Below are 16,546 nucleotides of genomic sequence, written 5' to 3' on the forward strand. Positions count from 1 at the left end.
TGAAATCACAACACAAAATTTTACCGCCAATCCTTCAGGACAATCTAATATTAAGCGCAGATCCATGTATTTATTGACTAATGTAAATACTCTCGAGACTAACAATATAGTAGTATAGTAGATGAAACTATCATATTAAATGAGGTCTATGTCAATAAATTTTGTTAATTTATTATTGTAATAATACAATTACAATACACCCCCCTCCCCCCCCAACCACACACATTCCTCCTGTCCCACCCACTTTTTAAAACAAAGTTACGGGACTCATATATATATATATATATATATATATATGCTGAATTTTCAGCATTATTACTCCAGTCTTCAGTGCATTGAAATGCTTTGATAGAAAGTAATTTGCTAATGTGTCTTTTTATAAGATTATGCTCTGACAATTTCTCTTACACATCAACATGTTTGACTGACAAGGCTCCATTGAAATAAAACACCCTGTGCACACATGCATTACCTGTATAAATAACTCAGAGTAGTAGAAAGAATGTTGCCACATCATTTAGGGTGGGTAGAAAACGGACAGTGTTTTTAGCATGTCTCTCTTATTTTTGGCTCTTACAAATGACAGCCATGCCAAGAAAGAGAAAACCAGACTAGACGAACATGCTATAATTTATGTCCTGAAAACTAAAGTGATGCCTGTCGAAAATAATAATTCAAAAAGGTACAAATGTCTTCTAGTTTGCTTGGTGAATTGCGGAGGAGACAATTGGCTTCTTCCTAAAATAAGATACCAGATGCCAAGCGAGCGGGTTGCTGTTATTAGAGAGAGAGGAGGAATGTGTTTGCTTTTGGGACTGAATACAAAGCTGGAAGTAGCCTCTGTGGACATATGAATACTAGAGAACAGGACTCAAACCCAAACATTGAGATTTGGAGGTGGGACCAGACAACTAGATGGCAAGAGAGGCAACTTCTGGATATTGACAGAGATGGAAGCAGAACATCGGTGAAGCTAGTTTAAAATTCAATAAAATTCAGTTTTAGACACGGCTTGGAGTTTTTTTTCTTGCATTTTTTTGAGAATGAACAGAACAAACTTGTTGCAGAAAACTGATGTAGGAAAAGCCTTAAAGGCCCACTGAAGTGTCTTGGAACGCACAGCATTATTCAATGTACTGACGTAATTTCAACTGAAACAGGAAGACAGAGCTGGATATATCGAACAGCCCCGCCCTTTTTTAAAATAGCCAATTGCGTTTCGTTTATATCACAGCTCGGCCAGAGCCGCTGAGCTCGGTAAAGCTTTGGTTTCCTTCTAATCTCCTCTATATCGCTAAAATAGCATTCTGTGCAGAATTTAAATGGGTCCAATAAGTTTTGTGGTCTGCGCCGACTCACGCATATGATCTGTGCTCTTGTGTCTCTGGAATGGAGCAGACTGCTCATGCTGCGGCGGTTCACGTGACACTAAGGGCCCTATCCAAGTGAATGGTCTAATGCGCACAGCGCAGGTGCACTTCAGGCATGTCCGAATCCACTTTTTGCTAGTTTAATTAACGGAAAAATGGTTGCCGCGCCCAGCACATAGTCTAAAAGTGTTGTCCCTATTCTCTTAATGAGTAATGAGTGTGTTTTGGGCAAAATAGTAATGCGCCAACAACGCGCCTGAACACACCTCTTTTTCAGACCAGCACGCCCATGGGTGCGAAATGGGCGCAAATGCATTTGCTATTTAAACAACATGGCACAGGACGTGAAAATGATAACTGCGTCGGGCTGAAACTAGCAAAAAACACTTGCGTCGCGCCTGGCGACAGGGCCCTAACACAAAAATGGACTTCATTCTCATCAATTGAAAGCATTTTTACACTGTCTGAATTGTTCCCTATCCTCTATATAGTGCACTATGTGCCATTCACCATATAGAAACTAGTAAATGTGTGAACAAATGACCGATTTCAACCGCAGCTTCAGCGTCTGTTTATAGTGTAGGAGGGGCGGGGCTTCAGATTCTAGAGAGCATTTGATTGGACAGAAGATTTGATGAGAAGCTGAAGTGCGCGGTGATGTCATGAAAATCTGTGATCCATTTTAGCGGAAATGAGAGACTGTAAGTTTTGAATGCTTATATCTCCTGAATGTGAATTTTGTCATTGTTTTGGAAAACACCAGCTTATTCATAACCTTAGGGCTAACATTTTAATACTAAAAGCTAAAAAACTTAAATTTTGATTTCAGGGGAACTTTAAAATACATTCACATGTAATCTTTTTACTACTAATTTGTATTTAACAGAGCAGTCATAAATTAATGTTCAAACAAACAATTAAAAAAAATTATTATTATAGAAATATAAGTTTAATATAATGTGTGTGTGTGTGTGTGTGTGTGAACAGAACTAACAAACTTAGAAGGAAAAGCCTTAAAATGCATTCACATGCATTTTATTTCTTTGTTTTTTAATAGAGCAGTCAAATAAATGTTAAAATTAAATTACAATATTTAAAAAAAGTTTTATTATTATAGAAATAGAAGTTCAATATATAAGTAGTAAAGTTATTATAATTTGATCTCGCGGCACGGATGTATCTAATACAAAAGAAACATCTCATCTCGTCTCATCTCATCTCAAGAAACATCATATTTTGTAAATAACAGTCTATTTACATAGACAAACAGTTAAAATTATAACAGAAAGAGCAAGGTTGTGTCCTGTGTGAACTGCCCTCAAACATACCTGAGAGTGACAGATGAGTCGCTGTTGGCAGACATGCATTTCTGCCACTAATTTTCTTCTCGTAAATAATTAAATCAATACATAAATATCTGCATATTTTTCAAAAGTGACTTGGGAATTTCATGTGTCTTTAACAGTTTGGTAAAATTCGTCTTTCACAGTCATTACGAAAGCCCTTTGGAATAAAACTGACAGTCTTAAAAATATAATATACCTCTGTCAGCATGATTTGTAACACTTACTTTTTCATTTATTTTTTTTAAATTCTATTGCATAAGCAAAGGCTGGTCACTCCACATTACCCACAAAAATGTGGATAATGTCAACACCATACTGGCACAAGTGACTGTTTAAGCGTTTTGTCAAGAAACTGTCATAGCGCCAAATGAAGAGCCAATGAGAGAATGTTTAAGTTCTTCTATTGTACATTTGCACGTGCAATAGAACAAACTAGATTTTTACACATGACAAGTTCTAAATCTAAGTTTAAACGAATGGTTATCTGGGTGTATATAGTTTTACCGGTGAAACTAAAACCACTATTTGAAATTCATTCCTATTTCACTGGAACATCCTATCACACAAACTCTCCAAGACAGCTCTTTGTAATTCTTTTTATAATAAATACTGACCTGCTTGCTAAAGCAAGTAGGCCTCAAACACGAACATGAATGTAAATAGCACATTCCAGACCAAACGTTAAAAGACACTGACAACGACAAGGGTGAGAGGACACACCTTTGCCCCCTGAGAACACACAATGTGAAGACAGTGATATACAACAGGGCCATTGCAAAGCTCTGCAGAGGTCAAAGGTTTGCCTGCGCAAATCTCAAGCATGCAGTAATCCTCACAGGAAGTACAGCGAAAAAACCTAGAGCCAGGAGTGCTTTCTGGGTCTGACAAACAGAAAAAGGCTCCGTTCCTTGTCTGTGTGAGCCCTGTGTGCACTTTGTGCAGTGAAATGAAATGTTCTTAGTCTTTTTACCAATGGATGTTAGGTTGAATGGATCCTCTAAGAAAAATCAAGTTCACTCTTCTAATCAGATACATCTCCATCTCAAGTCCTGTGAGGATAACATCATCTTTGGTAATAAGAAACTTCGAATAACTCCTTTCTCCTGCCTGATTTGGCTAACATATCAATTTTGCAGACATTAAAGGGTTAGTTCACCCAAAAATGAAAATTCAGTCATTTATTACTCATCCTCATGTCATTCCACACCCGTAAGACCTTTGTTCATCTTCAGAACACAAATTAAGATATTTTTGATAAAATCTGATGGCTCAGTGAGGCCTGCATTCCCAGCAAGATCATTTCCTTTTTCAATGCCCAGAAAGGTACTAAAAACATATTTAAAACAGTTCATGTGACTACAGTGATTCAACTTTATTATAAGGCGACGAGAATTGTTTTTTGGCGCACAAAAAGTAAACAAAAACAAACAAAATAACGACTTTATTCAACAATATCTAGTGATGGGCGATTTCAAAACACTGCTTCATGAAGCTTCACGAATCTTTTGTTTCGAATCAGTGGTTCGGAGCACCAAAATCACGTGATTTCAGTAAACGAGGCTTTGTTACGTCATAAGTGTTTTGAAATTTCAATAGCTCACGTGACTATTCATTTGTAATAGTTTGATACACGCTCCGAACCACTGATTTGAAACAAAGGATTCGTAATGCTGCATTCACACGGGGCGTCTGCGTTAACGCTTCTCGTTTACTTTGAATGGGTGACGTCATGCGTTGCCGAACTGAATTGTGGGTTCCGTCGCGTCGCGTCGCCTCGCTTTATTCGCGTTGCTCGCGCCAGAAGTTGAAGATTTCTCAACTTTTCAAGCGCCAATGCAGGCGTCAGCCAATCAGATCGCCTTATGCAAACACTCTAGAGCAGTCGCTAGCCAACTGCATTCATGCAACACCGGAAAGTAACGTGATTTGCTGTTATCACTATAACGGTCGCGTCAACACAAGCCTCAGACACGCCCTCCATCAAGCATTGACCCTGACGCCCCGTGTGAATGCAGCGTCAAGCTTTGAAGCTTCATGAAGCAGTGTTTTGAAATCTGCCGTCACTAGATATTGTTGAATAAATTTGCCATTTTGTTTTTTTTGGTGCAAAAAAAGTATTCTCGTCGCTTTATAATATTAAGGTTGAACCACTGTAGTCACATGAACTGTTTTAAACATGTCTTAAGTAGCTTTCTGGGCACCGGAAAAGGAAATGATATTGAGATTTTATCAAAAATATCTTAATTTGTGTTCCGAAGATGAATGAAGGTCTTACGGGTGTGGAACGACATGAGGGTGAGTAATTAATGACATAATTTTCATTTTGGGTGAACTAACCCTTTAAGGAGATGGAGTGAAAAAGGCAGTGTTGGGGGGTAACGCATTACAAGTAATGCGAGTTACGTAATCAGATTACTTTTTTCAAGTAACTAGTAAAGTAATACAAAATAAACTAGTAAAGTAAACAAAATATCAGTTACTTTTTCAAATAAGTAAAGCAAGTAACTTTGTTTTGCCATTTATTGACTGACACCTCTCCTGTCCCCATGTTGATAGAAATTGTGAGTAAGTGCAGAGACGGTGGGTGCGCTGTGTGAACATCATGCTTATTATAGTTCTAGACCAGTAGTCTCAAACTCAATTCCTGGAGGGCCACAGCTCTGCACAGTTTAGCTCCAACCAGCTCCAACTCACACCTGCTTGGAAGTTTCTAGTAATCCTGAAGACCTTGATTAGCTGGATCAGGTGTGTTTGATTAGGGTTGGACAAAAACTGTGCAGAGCTGTGGCCCTCCAGGAATTGAGTTTGAAACCACTGTTCTAGACTAAATGTGAGCAGACATTAACACTCACAGTTGCACAAAAACACATCCAGTATTTCTCAACATGAATAAAAACTGTGAAATGCAAACTCAGAATATTCTGTAAACTTGCAATAATTAAATGTTAGATTAAACAAATATACTTTTTGTATTTAAATTTCACTTTATTAACCTGTTAGCATTCCACTGTACTGCCCGCAGTACACATACCTTTCAAAAGAGACCAAAACCATGCATATACTCCAAATGGTTCAAGAACAGCATGCAATTTACTTTGGGTATGCCTTTTTTAGGGGTTTTAGGCAAATTATACAGGAATGCTAAAGGGTTAACTCATGTCTTTGCTGCTGAACTTCGATGATCACGCAAAAATGACTTCAGATAAACATCAAATTTGTGATTGCTTTTTTGTGTTTCCTTAGGTGTGTGTTTACATTTCATTCAGCTTGAGGCTTATTTGTTTTTGTTCGTTTTTTTGTTATTAAAACAAACAAACGTGACCAGTTCAGATAAGAAAAGGTAATGCAAAAGTAGCGTAACATTACTTTCCATAAAAAGTAACTATGTAACACAATTAGTTACTTTTTAGGAAGTAAAGCAATACTGTAATGAATTACTTTTAAAGTAACTTTCCCCAACACTGGAAACAGGACAAAAATAAATAGAGAGGCACATTTCTATAGTTATGATAAATATTAGAAAGGAATGTTGTCAATTGTAATTTTCTTTAAGCAAAATATATATATTTTTTCTTTTTTGATTTTGGGGTGAAATACGGCATGGTTATGTTCATATTTAGATTAAAATATGTTTTAAAATAAGAAAAGAAAATAAGAAAATGTTACTAAATGATCATTTTGAAACTTAAATCTTGTCTGATCCTCACACAAAGGTATTGTATGGTTTCAAAAGAAAAACAAAAAAATAATGCACAAGTCATATGGACCAATTCATTGGGGCTTTTGCCACTTTTAGAGCTTGACAGCTCCTGGTCACTGCTGCTTTCATTTGGGGATATTTAAACTTGTTCATTTTGTGTGTTTTTACTAATCAAATAGCTATGGAAAACCCAAGTAAACAGCAGTCCAATCAACACCATGAAATGATGTAAGTGGGCCCATTTTTAGAACATTCTGCAAAAACTCTCCTTTTGTAATCCAAACATTACACAGATTTGGACCGATATGGGGTTGAGTAAATGATTACCGAATGATGACTGAAAAAAGTTTAATTTCTCACTTCAAAATGCTCACAAAAGGTAAGCAATCAACTAGGCACTTACAAAAAAAAAAAAATTGACTACATAACAGCTAGCAATGCCAAACGTTTAATGTTATCCACACACTCACTCACAGCCAACATTCAGGCTTTCAAAACACACATAAACACAGCAGCTTCAGATTTTTTATATATATATAAAAAAAAGCAAAGCCTGATGTACAAAAACAAACCTCCAAAACTGAACAATTCAGTTGTTTGTAGGACCTCAGTACATGCTGACTTGATTTTGGGAGAGGTTGAAATGCTTTCATTACACCATGTGTGAGAAATAAATTACACTTTCACTGTTAAAAAAGTACAAAACATGACATTTCAAAGAATAATTTTACAGAGCTTTTTCAAATTCTGTCAATAAAAAGAAAAACAGCTGTGATTTTGTGGCACAGACACTCACCCTCAGTGACATCCTCTTCTTTCTTCACACTATCTTCTTTTTGCTGTTTCATTGCGAGTAATTCTTTCTTCAGCTGGCGAGCTTCTTTTCGCAATTCATCACTGTGGAAAGACATTCAACCGAGAGCTGGAATTAATTTCCAGTCTTGGAAGGAACACTTTCCCAATAAGTCTTGCAAAATGCAGAAGGGAAAAACATGTTACGGAAGGAAAAACATGTAGCAAAATTTCTGTATGCATAGCAATTGAAGATATTTTCCTGCTATCTGAGATAAATCATTCAAATAATAAATAAAACGTTTTAACGAGTTGACGTGACATGGAAACTTACCAAATCTTAAATATACTCAAAAGACCAAATGTTCTCAAGAACAAATTGAAATTTAAAAATGTTTTAAGTCTACGACAAAAAGCCCTAGAATGTAGCCAACTCATCACAGACACAAATATTTCAAAATGAGATGTTTAAAATATGAGCAACTATTTGTCTGGTGTGCACAACTAGCAAAAGAGCAACAAGCTCATGAACTTCAATGAATTTTTCTAATATTATTCAACTAATAATATTACATGTTTATTTCTTGGAAATGCACATCTGATAGTAAAGCACTGAGCTCGAGTTGAGATGCAGACAAAATTTACTTTTGTTAACAACAGTAACATAAAAACTTTTTTTTTTTTTTTTTTTTGGTCATCACATTAAAAATAAAGAGTTCAAGTGCTGGAAAAAGTGTGAAGCATTTGAAAGCCCTTGAAAAAAAATTCTTAAATATCTCTCTTAAAAGATTGCAAGAACCCTGAAAAGAATAATGTAAAATAATTCAACTATTTCTGCCACAATACCATGGTTACAGTTAGTATTACTACACTAACTGCACTTACAACACTTAGTACATTAAATCCATGGTGAATGTTATTGATTTGTGGACAATGTTTCACAATGTTTCTCCTGGTTTCCACATCAGAGCTATTTGATCTGATATCTATGGTTTATAACAGAGAATTCTGCGCTGAAGTTGAATGCTTCTCATTAGATCTCGCAGCGATGTTACTAATACGGCAGCAAATTCAAATGCTTTCTCACTGGATCTCACAGTGCTGTGTAGTAACGGTGTCACATGATCGAGATCGATTAGGAAGTAAACCTGTTCTGGAAGCGCGGTTTCTTTCCGCTTTCCTTTTGTTTGCCATTTGATGTTTTTCATACGAAACAGAAATGGCAGCTCTTGTCAGCTGGGCAACGTGGTGGTCGCACCAGTGCGACCTCTAACAAAGTTTAGTCGCACTGGCAAGAAATAAGGTCACAAAATGCGACCATTTGGTCATGGTTTAGAGCCCTGAAATATGTGCAAAAACTTCCACAAGCCTTTTTTTAAAGTTTTTTTGTTGTTGTTGGAATGCTGTCACAAATCCAATCAAGTTTCTGTATCCATGAGATTTTGCAAGAGCAAATTTCAGGATCGTAACTATAGTCAAGAAGGAAATAAACAAGAATATTTTTGAATGTCTGCAGGGTGCTGGTCTTCATTCATGTTAATATTTATTTATTTGAAATGGTTGATATGAAAATACAATCACCAGAACAGAACACAGGATATGAACATCTCCTTAGCTCCGGGGTTTCCAAATGATTAAGTTTCTCATTCCACAATTAACAAGGGGATTGTGTGTGTTCACATAAAACGGGAATAAAACCAACAATTATCTTAGGCATAGTGTTCCAACATGTGTCAGAAACAAATATGTGCATTAGAAGTATAAAAATCTCTAATAAATTGTGTGGCGCCTTGTTAGATCAAGAGTTCAGCACGGTGTCCAGACAGTCCAGGGTTCTGGCACCTCAAGAAGGGATGTTGTGGCTGAACCGATACACCTCAACTCCAGAGAACTCCAACAGTGAGCTCTTATTATGGTCTTTAGCATGGCTGTGAACCTAATCTGTGCTCTCAAATTGACAACAGAAAGCTACGGCATCAAAGTACCGCACACAAGTCCACTTGAAAAATGGGGAATATCAATTCATGCAGACTCCAGATCCATTCAGAATTAGTATGAAAGCAATTTGGCTCAATTTGTAGAAGTAAACTGCTGTTGATGATCATCCAATTAATGGCAAGTGACACTGATATGATATGACACTGTGAACAATGCTGACTCTGTCCTCATCTAGCTCCAATGCTAAAGTTAAAGTTTGGGAGCAAATAATACATCGAATAATAAGTAATAATACAATGAATTGAGCGGTGTAGTCCAAATTTTCTGAAGAGACATGATCGCTTTATATGCTGAACAGATTCAATTTAGGCTTTTATTCACATATAAACATTGAACAGCAAACATAAACTGAATCTCAACCGTACATGCTTGACGCACGAGAATGAACCTCATTGGTTCTTGAGGAAGCTCAAACGTGCTGCGTAATACACGAGAATGAACCTTACTGGTTCTCGCACGTCAAGCAAGCATGCTTGAGCTTCCATTTACCATAACTGATGTGTGTTGATGAATGTTTATATGTAAATAAAAGCCTAAATTAAATCTGTTTATCATATAAAGCGATTGTGTCTATTCAGAAAATTTGGACTAAACCGCTTTATTCACATGAATTATTATGAACTTTTTGAAGCGTCAAAGTGGTAGCTGCGGAGCTGTCAACGGAGGTACAGAAATCACTCAGATTTTATTAAAAAAAAAAAACATCATTTGGGTTTCCGAAGATGAACCCAAAGTCTTACGGGTTTGGAACGACATGAGGGTGAGTAATTGATGACAGGATTTTCATTTTTGGGTGAACTATCCCTTTAAGAGATTACTTAAGATGATTTTTGAGAACATTAAGAACATTTTTAAGAAAATCTTTGTTTTTAGAACAAGAACATTCCAAAGACATGCTTTTGTGAATACAAAATATTCTGAACGTTATTCTTAAGTTAGAAAATAAGAAGTTAATGGCAGTTAAGAAGATTTTGTGAATCCAAAATGGTGGAATTGAACTATGGTTCAAAAGTTCAACCACAAGAGTAGGCTTGACAATAATCTTGCATGTCTTGTAACTGAACACGATGTGCCACTTTGAATAGGAGTAAGTGCTAATGAGATATGAATTGGTGGGGAAGACAGTCAGTGAATGATGACTTATTGATGTCACAGCATGAAACATCTTTTATGTTGCATGGAAGAATAAACTTGAGCAGTTGATCATTTCTTTAAAAGATCTTGCCATATGTATAAAATATAAGATTGCACACCACACAGGGGCAATCAATGAACTAAAATTTGCCAGTGAGCAAGGCACTTTACCTCTAGTTGCTCAATGAGGATTGAATGTTTGAACCCAAAATGGAGCAACTACTACAAGATGACATCCTGTCGTCTCATGCTCCATGGTAGCTTACAGGAAAAAAAACAAAAACATTGTCTCTACTGTCCAAACAAGCATGTGGTAATCAAATTTGTTTGAACTGGTCTTACATCTGAGGTAATTTAACCCCCCAAAAAATGGATCTTGCAGCCAGTGCTCTTGTTCAGACAATAGATGCAGATGTCACAGGACAGCTGATAAGGACAGGCCCAGGCAGACACACACTTCCAAGGTGTGAGGTCCTTGTAGATAAACTGCTAAGCTCAACTCGATGAGAGGAAGTTGCTTCCATGTACAAACACTGCCCCCACCCACAGCTGCCTTCTAGAGAACCGAATCTTCTGGCAGCTCCCAAGACAGCATCTTCTATTGGGGTATAATAATATTTTCATAGGAATTGACAGCTAAGTTTTGATGCCAGATTCTTACATGGCTACAAAGCACAGGTAAGCTGCAGAGCCTGGGCCTCCAGCCCAGAAACACGTGAGCCATTCAAGCCCGTAACAATGACTGCCTTTGTTCCATCCATCTGCTCCTCTCAGCTGACAATCATTCTCTCTGGCAGCTCTCTTCTGTTACTTCTGTTGAACCTCGGGTCCCCAATCTTCAGGTTCCTAGTTTCTAGGTTCTCAAGGAACAAGCATATGGCATTGTGGACGTTTTAAAGGTTGTTAAAACGAGGTCCTTGTAGAGGACCTCTTCTAGTGTTTGGGAGCTCAGGTAAAAGGCAACCCCATAGACAGTGGTATTCATTTGTTCTCCTCTTTAGGTCCCCAATCCTGAAAAGAGTGCATCACCTTCAGCGGAGTTACTCAACAGCGTTCCACTGCTGGAGATCTTGGATAACCAGATTATTACAAAGCCCTCTGTCTTGGTTAAAGCTGACATTCTCATTTCCTGCACATGTTTTGTTAGTTCAAGGACCATTAAGGTGACAGAGAGTTAGAGTACAGGTCATCTCAGCTGGTTCAGGTGCTTAATAGTTAACTGAAATCAACCCTGGCTAGGGTGGAGGGCAACTTCGATTTTGGTCTCTCACACAAAGCTCTCATATGGCTTCACAAGATCTGGAATGTAGTGCACAACTCTGATCACAATTATGGTGTTTTATGATGGGTTTTTGTCCTTTTTTTGAAGCTCTGGCATGATTAGTCAATTAATTTTACCACGTGCTGGGTATGTCCTGACTAGTCATGGATAGGCTTCAGAAACATGACTAAAAATTAATAGTTGCCCACCTGCTCAAATGTGCTTTAATGGTACAGAAAGGAAAATTCCCTTTAGTGTTCCTTTAATAGCGTTCATTGTGTTGGAATGAACAAATGCACATTTCGGCAAGAAAAGACGGGAAGATTCCACAAGGGTAAAGAGTTATCTATTAGAGGCCTACATTGACCCTTGGTCGGAAATGAGCAAGCCATATGGGGAAACACCTCCAACTAAGTGATAATTTTGCTTGCCTGGACATGCTACCATTTACTAAACAAGAGAAGCATTTCCTAGGCAACAGCAACACAATGGGCCCCTCAGCCAGATTGCCACTGGAGAAAGCTGAGAAAAATGCAAAGAGAGAGGAACACCTGCTAATTTACTCCTCAGGGCTCAACAAATTCCTCAGAATATCCTTTTGTTCTTCAGGTGGAGTCCATCTCTACCACATTCATTTAATAAGCAAAGTGACCATGTTTGTGACGATATCACATTAGATGTGTTATTATTCAGGTAGACATTAATTTTAACTGTCTCAGAAAGATTCTTTTAAAAACGGTAGCTCTGCCATGATAGTAGAAAACAGTGTGTTGTGAAATCGAGCTTGCATAGCTAGAAGCGTTTGCATTCATGTACTTGAGTATGTTTTAGGCCTAACTCACTAACTGAACTTATACTCAAGTAGGGCTGTGTATTGCCAAGAATCTGGCGATACGATACGTATCACGATACAGGGGTTACGATACGATATATTGTGATGTATTGCGATACTGTAAGAAAGGCGATATATTGCGATGTTCCTTGTTTAGAAAAAAGGATGTAATTTTAGAAAAAACGGTCATAAAAACACCACCATATGCATAAAACCTTACAAACAACTTTATTTTATTTAATCAATGCAGTATCATTTGCATTTATATCACTATTGTATGCAATCTAAGGGAAAATAGTAAAGTGACTGCAGGATTCTTTAGGTGTCTGTTTTAAAAGTTCACAGTATAGCAGTTTTTAATTTCTAAACTATTTAACAACTAGTGCATAGTCCATTTCATGACTGAATATCTGTTTGTTTTATATTTAATACTGTAAAGCTGCTTGCTTTATAAAGCAGTCTAATGTATAAAGTGCTATTTAAATAAACGTGACTTCACTGAATTGCTGAACAGAGCTGGTGCAAACATATTCACATCGCTATGATCAGATGCTTTCTTAATTCTGTCACCGCTGTCATTTTTGTTGTGTGTTTATTTTGTTACCGAGAGGAGAGCGTGCAGTACATACTACATATTCTATCGAACGCCTCTCTCAGCATCGGGATATTAAGTGAGCTCTCAGATTCAATGCGTTTCCCGAGTTTTGGATTTTAACATGGCCTATTTTGCAAACAACTGACTCTTGTCGATCTCCTTAGTGGGTTCTTTATAGTTGAAGCCAAAATGAGCCACACACTTCAGCTCTGTATGCCGCGGGAGCGGAATATTTCCATCGTCTTGTGAGCTGGGTTTGCTAATGCTAACGTTAGCGATGCACCTTGCGCTTCTCCGGCTACGCGTCACTTTACGTTCTGAGATAACACTGACATCTAGCGGTTGGGTTTATACAGTCTGTGGTTTAAACCGAACACAAAGCCACGAATCTTGGATCTAAATAAATAAATAAATATCGATAAAGTGTTTTTGAGAATCGATACAGTATCGCCAAACATAATATCGCGATATTCATGTGTATCGATATTTTCTTACACCCCAATACTCAAGAAAACTAACAAACAATTAAAATTCTTTTGTGCATCAAGTAAATGTCCTCAACCGACAAGTACAAAAAAAGAAAGGAAAATCAAGTAGTGTCAATGTACAGAATCAAGTAAAAGACACAAAACAACAGCCAAACAATCCGCAGAAAGCCATTTGTATAAACAAAGAAATTGTGATCCTGACATTTAGAAAATTAGGCAATTTGACTGAAATAGCACAGCTATTAATAAGAGCTGTGCTATTTCGCTGAAGTGTGATGGGCTGTTTAAAATAGCAGAGCTGTGAGATATGCCCTTGTTAGACAGCAGAGCGAGATAAAAAGGTATTTGTTAACTCAAGAAAAGAAAAGAACAGTGTGATAAAGTGTCCTTGTGATAAAAGGAGGAGGGGATGAGAGTTTATTAACGAGTGAGCTCTTTGAAGAGGAGCCAAAGTGTGCCCACTGTCTTGCGGCCTCATCAGCCAGAGGGCACAGACATCCCCCCTCAGCCAGCACAATGACAGCCATTCACCAAACCCTCTCAGCCCGCCAGCAGGGAAGAGACCGTCATTTCACAAATCAGACGTTTGGTGATGAAGTGCTGGACGAGACCTGACGCACACATTTAAAGTCTGAGGAGTGGAGGAAAGACTTTGTCGTCACTCACGGCTCTCCAGACCAGCCAGCGATTGTCGCTCATTCAGACAATTCAAATAAGCGAAACCCGGGGAGCTCTGGATGATTTACTTTTCATAAAGAAAGCACACAAAGTGACTGGCCACCGACCAATCTTTCTCATGAATCGAGACTTCAACATTTAACCCTCGCCCCTCCACCAGCCTGCCGTTGCAGTCCAAAAACTTCTTGTGAGCGGGTCGTTTTTGATCTGTTTTTCTAAAACGGATGCAGAGTGGCTCCTCACGCTTTGCAGGAGTGGAAATACTGTTCCTTGAGCTCCACTCTCTACTGACTTTGACTTTTACGCACGGTTCAGAGTTTTATAATCAAGCAGTATAATCTCAGTGTTGCGAAGAGAGGGCAAATGTTTTCAAGGTCTTGAAGCAGATTGTTAAAGCAGAGGCGGTGTATAATAATCATATGATATCACATTTCAAGGAGGATATTTAAGAATATTAGTTTTCCAGGTCTCCCTCTGACTCAAATGTAAAGTCTACCTATGGTTTTAGAAAGGAGACTGAATAATTGAAGAACGGAGTTCCATAATAAATATTAATGATGGAGTTGATGAGTCAAGTGGTGGCCAAACACATGACATAAGCGGCAGAGCACAGAAATTGTAACCATAACACAGAGACTGCGTATATACTGCATCCTACAACCACTAGTTTGCTCACAAATTAACAAATTTTACCACAACTAAAGCTCCAAACTGCAAGAATGTGTGTATCATCACAAGTAAAGCTAGCAAACGTTAAGTACTTGCTGGAAGTGAAATTATAGTTCATTAGTAAGCATTTGGGATTCTATAACACACTCAATTAAATTAAAATTCACAATGGAGAAAAGACAAAACTCTATGGCCCGGTTTCACAGACAGGGTTTAGCCTAAACCAGGATTTGGCCTTAGTTCAATTAGGGCAGGGGTGTCAAACTCATTTTAGGCTGAGGGCCGGATTGGAAAAAAAAATTGACCATGTGCGGGCCGAATTACCTTTTTTAAAAAAAACCTTAGTGTGCTGATAGTTGCATTAATATTAAACATATGAACAATAAATTAATTTGCAAGAAAACTAGTACACTGCTCTTTAAATCTGCATTTGTTTCTACAGCGAAAATACTATTTGATTTTTAAAATAATGCTTTATTTAATATTTTTTATTAGTGATGCACCTATTTTGATTTTTCATGGCCAATTCCAGTTTTTTTAGAAAATTGCAAATTTTGCAATTTTAGCAAATTGGCCGATTCTGATACTGGTTGCAGAAATTTATTCGTGGTTTGTTCAAAAAATATGTGTAGCTCTTTGATATTAGAGGCAAACACTGCATTCCCAACAAAATCCCAAAAATCCCAACAAAAATGTTATGTACACGAGCATGAGCAGTTTTAATTTTAATAATTTCAAGATTAAATGCAAAAACAGCATGGTCTGACTTTAGCTTTGTGAAATTATGCGACATAAGACACCTGCACAAAACAAAATCAGCAGAGGGGCTGAATGAAAATACAAATTCAATCTCTGACAGTAGGTGGCGCTTATGGAACAGCAGTGATATAGCGTTTTCATGGTTACTGCTATACACAAAGCTGCATTTATAAATAGGCTACTACTTTATACGTAGATAAGAGGAAAAGCCATCTTTTCTGGAGACAGTTCCCTTCAGAGATACATTCATATCAACCCAAATTCAATATTTATATTATTCTTCCTATTTTTCGTGAAAAGTGAGCTTGTGCATGGTAGAGTATTTTCTCTGCTGGCGCGTACTGTTGTCCTGTTTGTGTCCGTATTCAGCGTTAACGTCCTGTTTACAGACTTTGTAAATATTTTCACACAAATGAAATTTTGGGAAATTATTACAAAGCAGTTTGTTTGCAAGCCCAGAATAAAGATTGACCAAAATAAAACTAAAAAACATTTGGATTTATTGCCAGTGAACTAGTGCATCTCTATTTTTTTTTTTTTATTATAGTTAAAATCATCCCCCGGGCCAGATTGGACACCTTTGGGGGCCACATATGGCCCCTGGGCCGTATGTTTGACACCCCTGAATTAAGGCATTTAAATCCTTTTTATAAATGTTCACAAGAAAAAAAACATTACTGGTGTGCATATTGAGACAAAACAACGGCAGTGACATATTTTACGATATGTCAGAACAAGTTACTTACAGTTAAAACAGCTCAAAAACGCATTTTAGTCTAGGACTAGCTTAAGACTTGTCTGTGAAACTGGTGGAATATTCTATATTCTATATTCTCCTACTGGACACATACTTTCTAATAAAATGTCTCTAAATGCCATAAGATGTTAAACAAACAAACAAACAAACAAACAAAAAATCTAAAA

At 37.4% G+C, this 16,546-nt stretch overlaps 1 protein-coding gene across 2 annotated transcripts in view; it reads right to left on the bottom strand.

Annotated features, from left to right (window-relative positions):
• Nucleotides 1–16,546, bottom strand: part of cwc27 (CWC27 spliceosome associated cyclophilin) — a 48,692-nt gene that overhangs the window by 16,053 nt on the left and 16,093 nt on the right. For both annotated transcript variants that reach the window (XM_051909854.1, XM_051909853.1), the window contains one exon: nucleotides 7,213–7,313. In XM_051909854.1, coding sequence (XP_051765814.1) covers nucleotides 7,213–7,313 — 101 coding nt within the window. The remainder of the gene's footprint in view (nucleotides 1–7,212; nucleotides 7,314–16,546) is intronic.

The sequence above is a fragment of the Ctenopharyngodon idella genome, chromosome 10, assembly GCF_019924925.1.
Source record: "Ctenopharyngodon idella isolate HZGC_01 chromosome 10, HZGC01, whole genome shotgun sequence".
Lineage (NCBI taxonomy): Eukaryota > Metazoa > Chordata > Actinopteri > Cypriniformes > Xenocyprididae > Ctenopharyngodon > Ctenopharyngodon idella.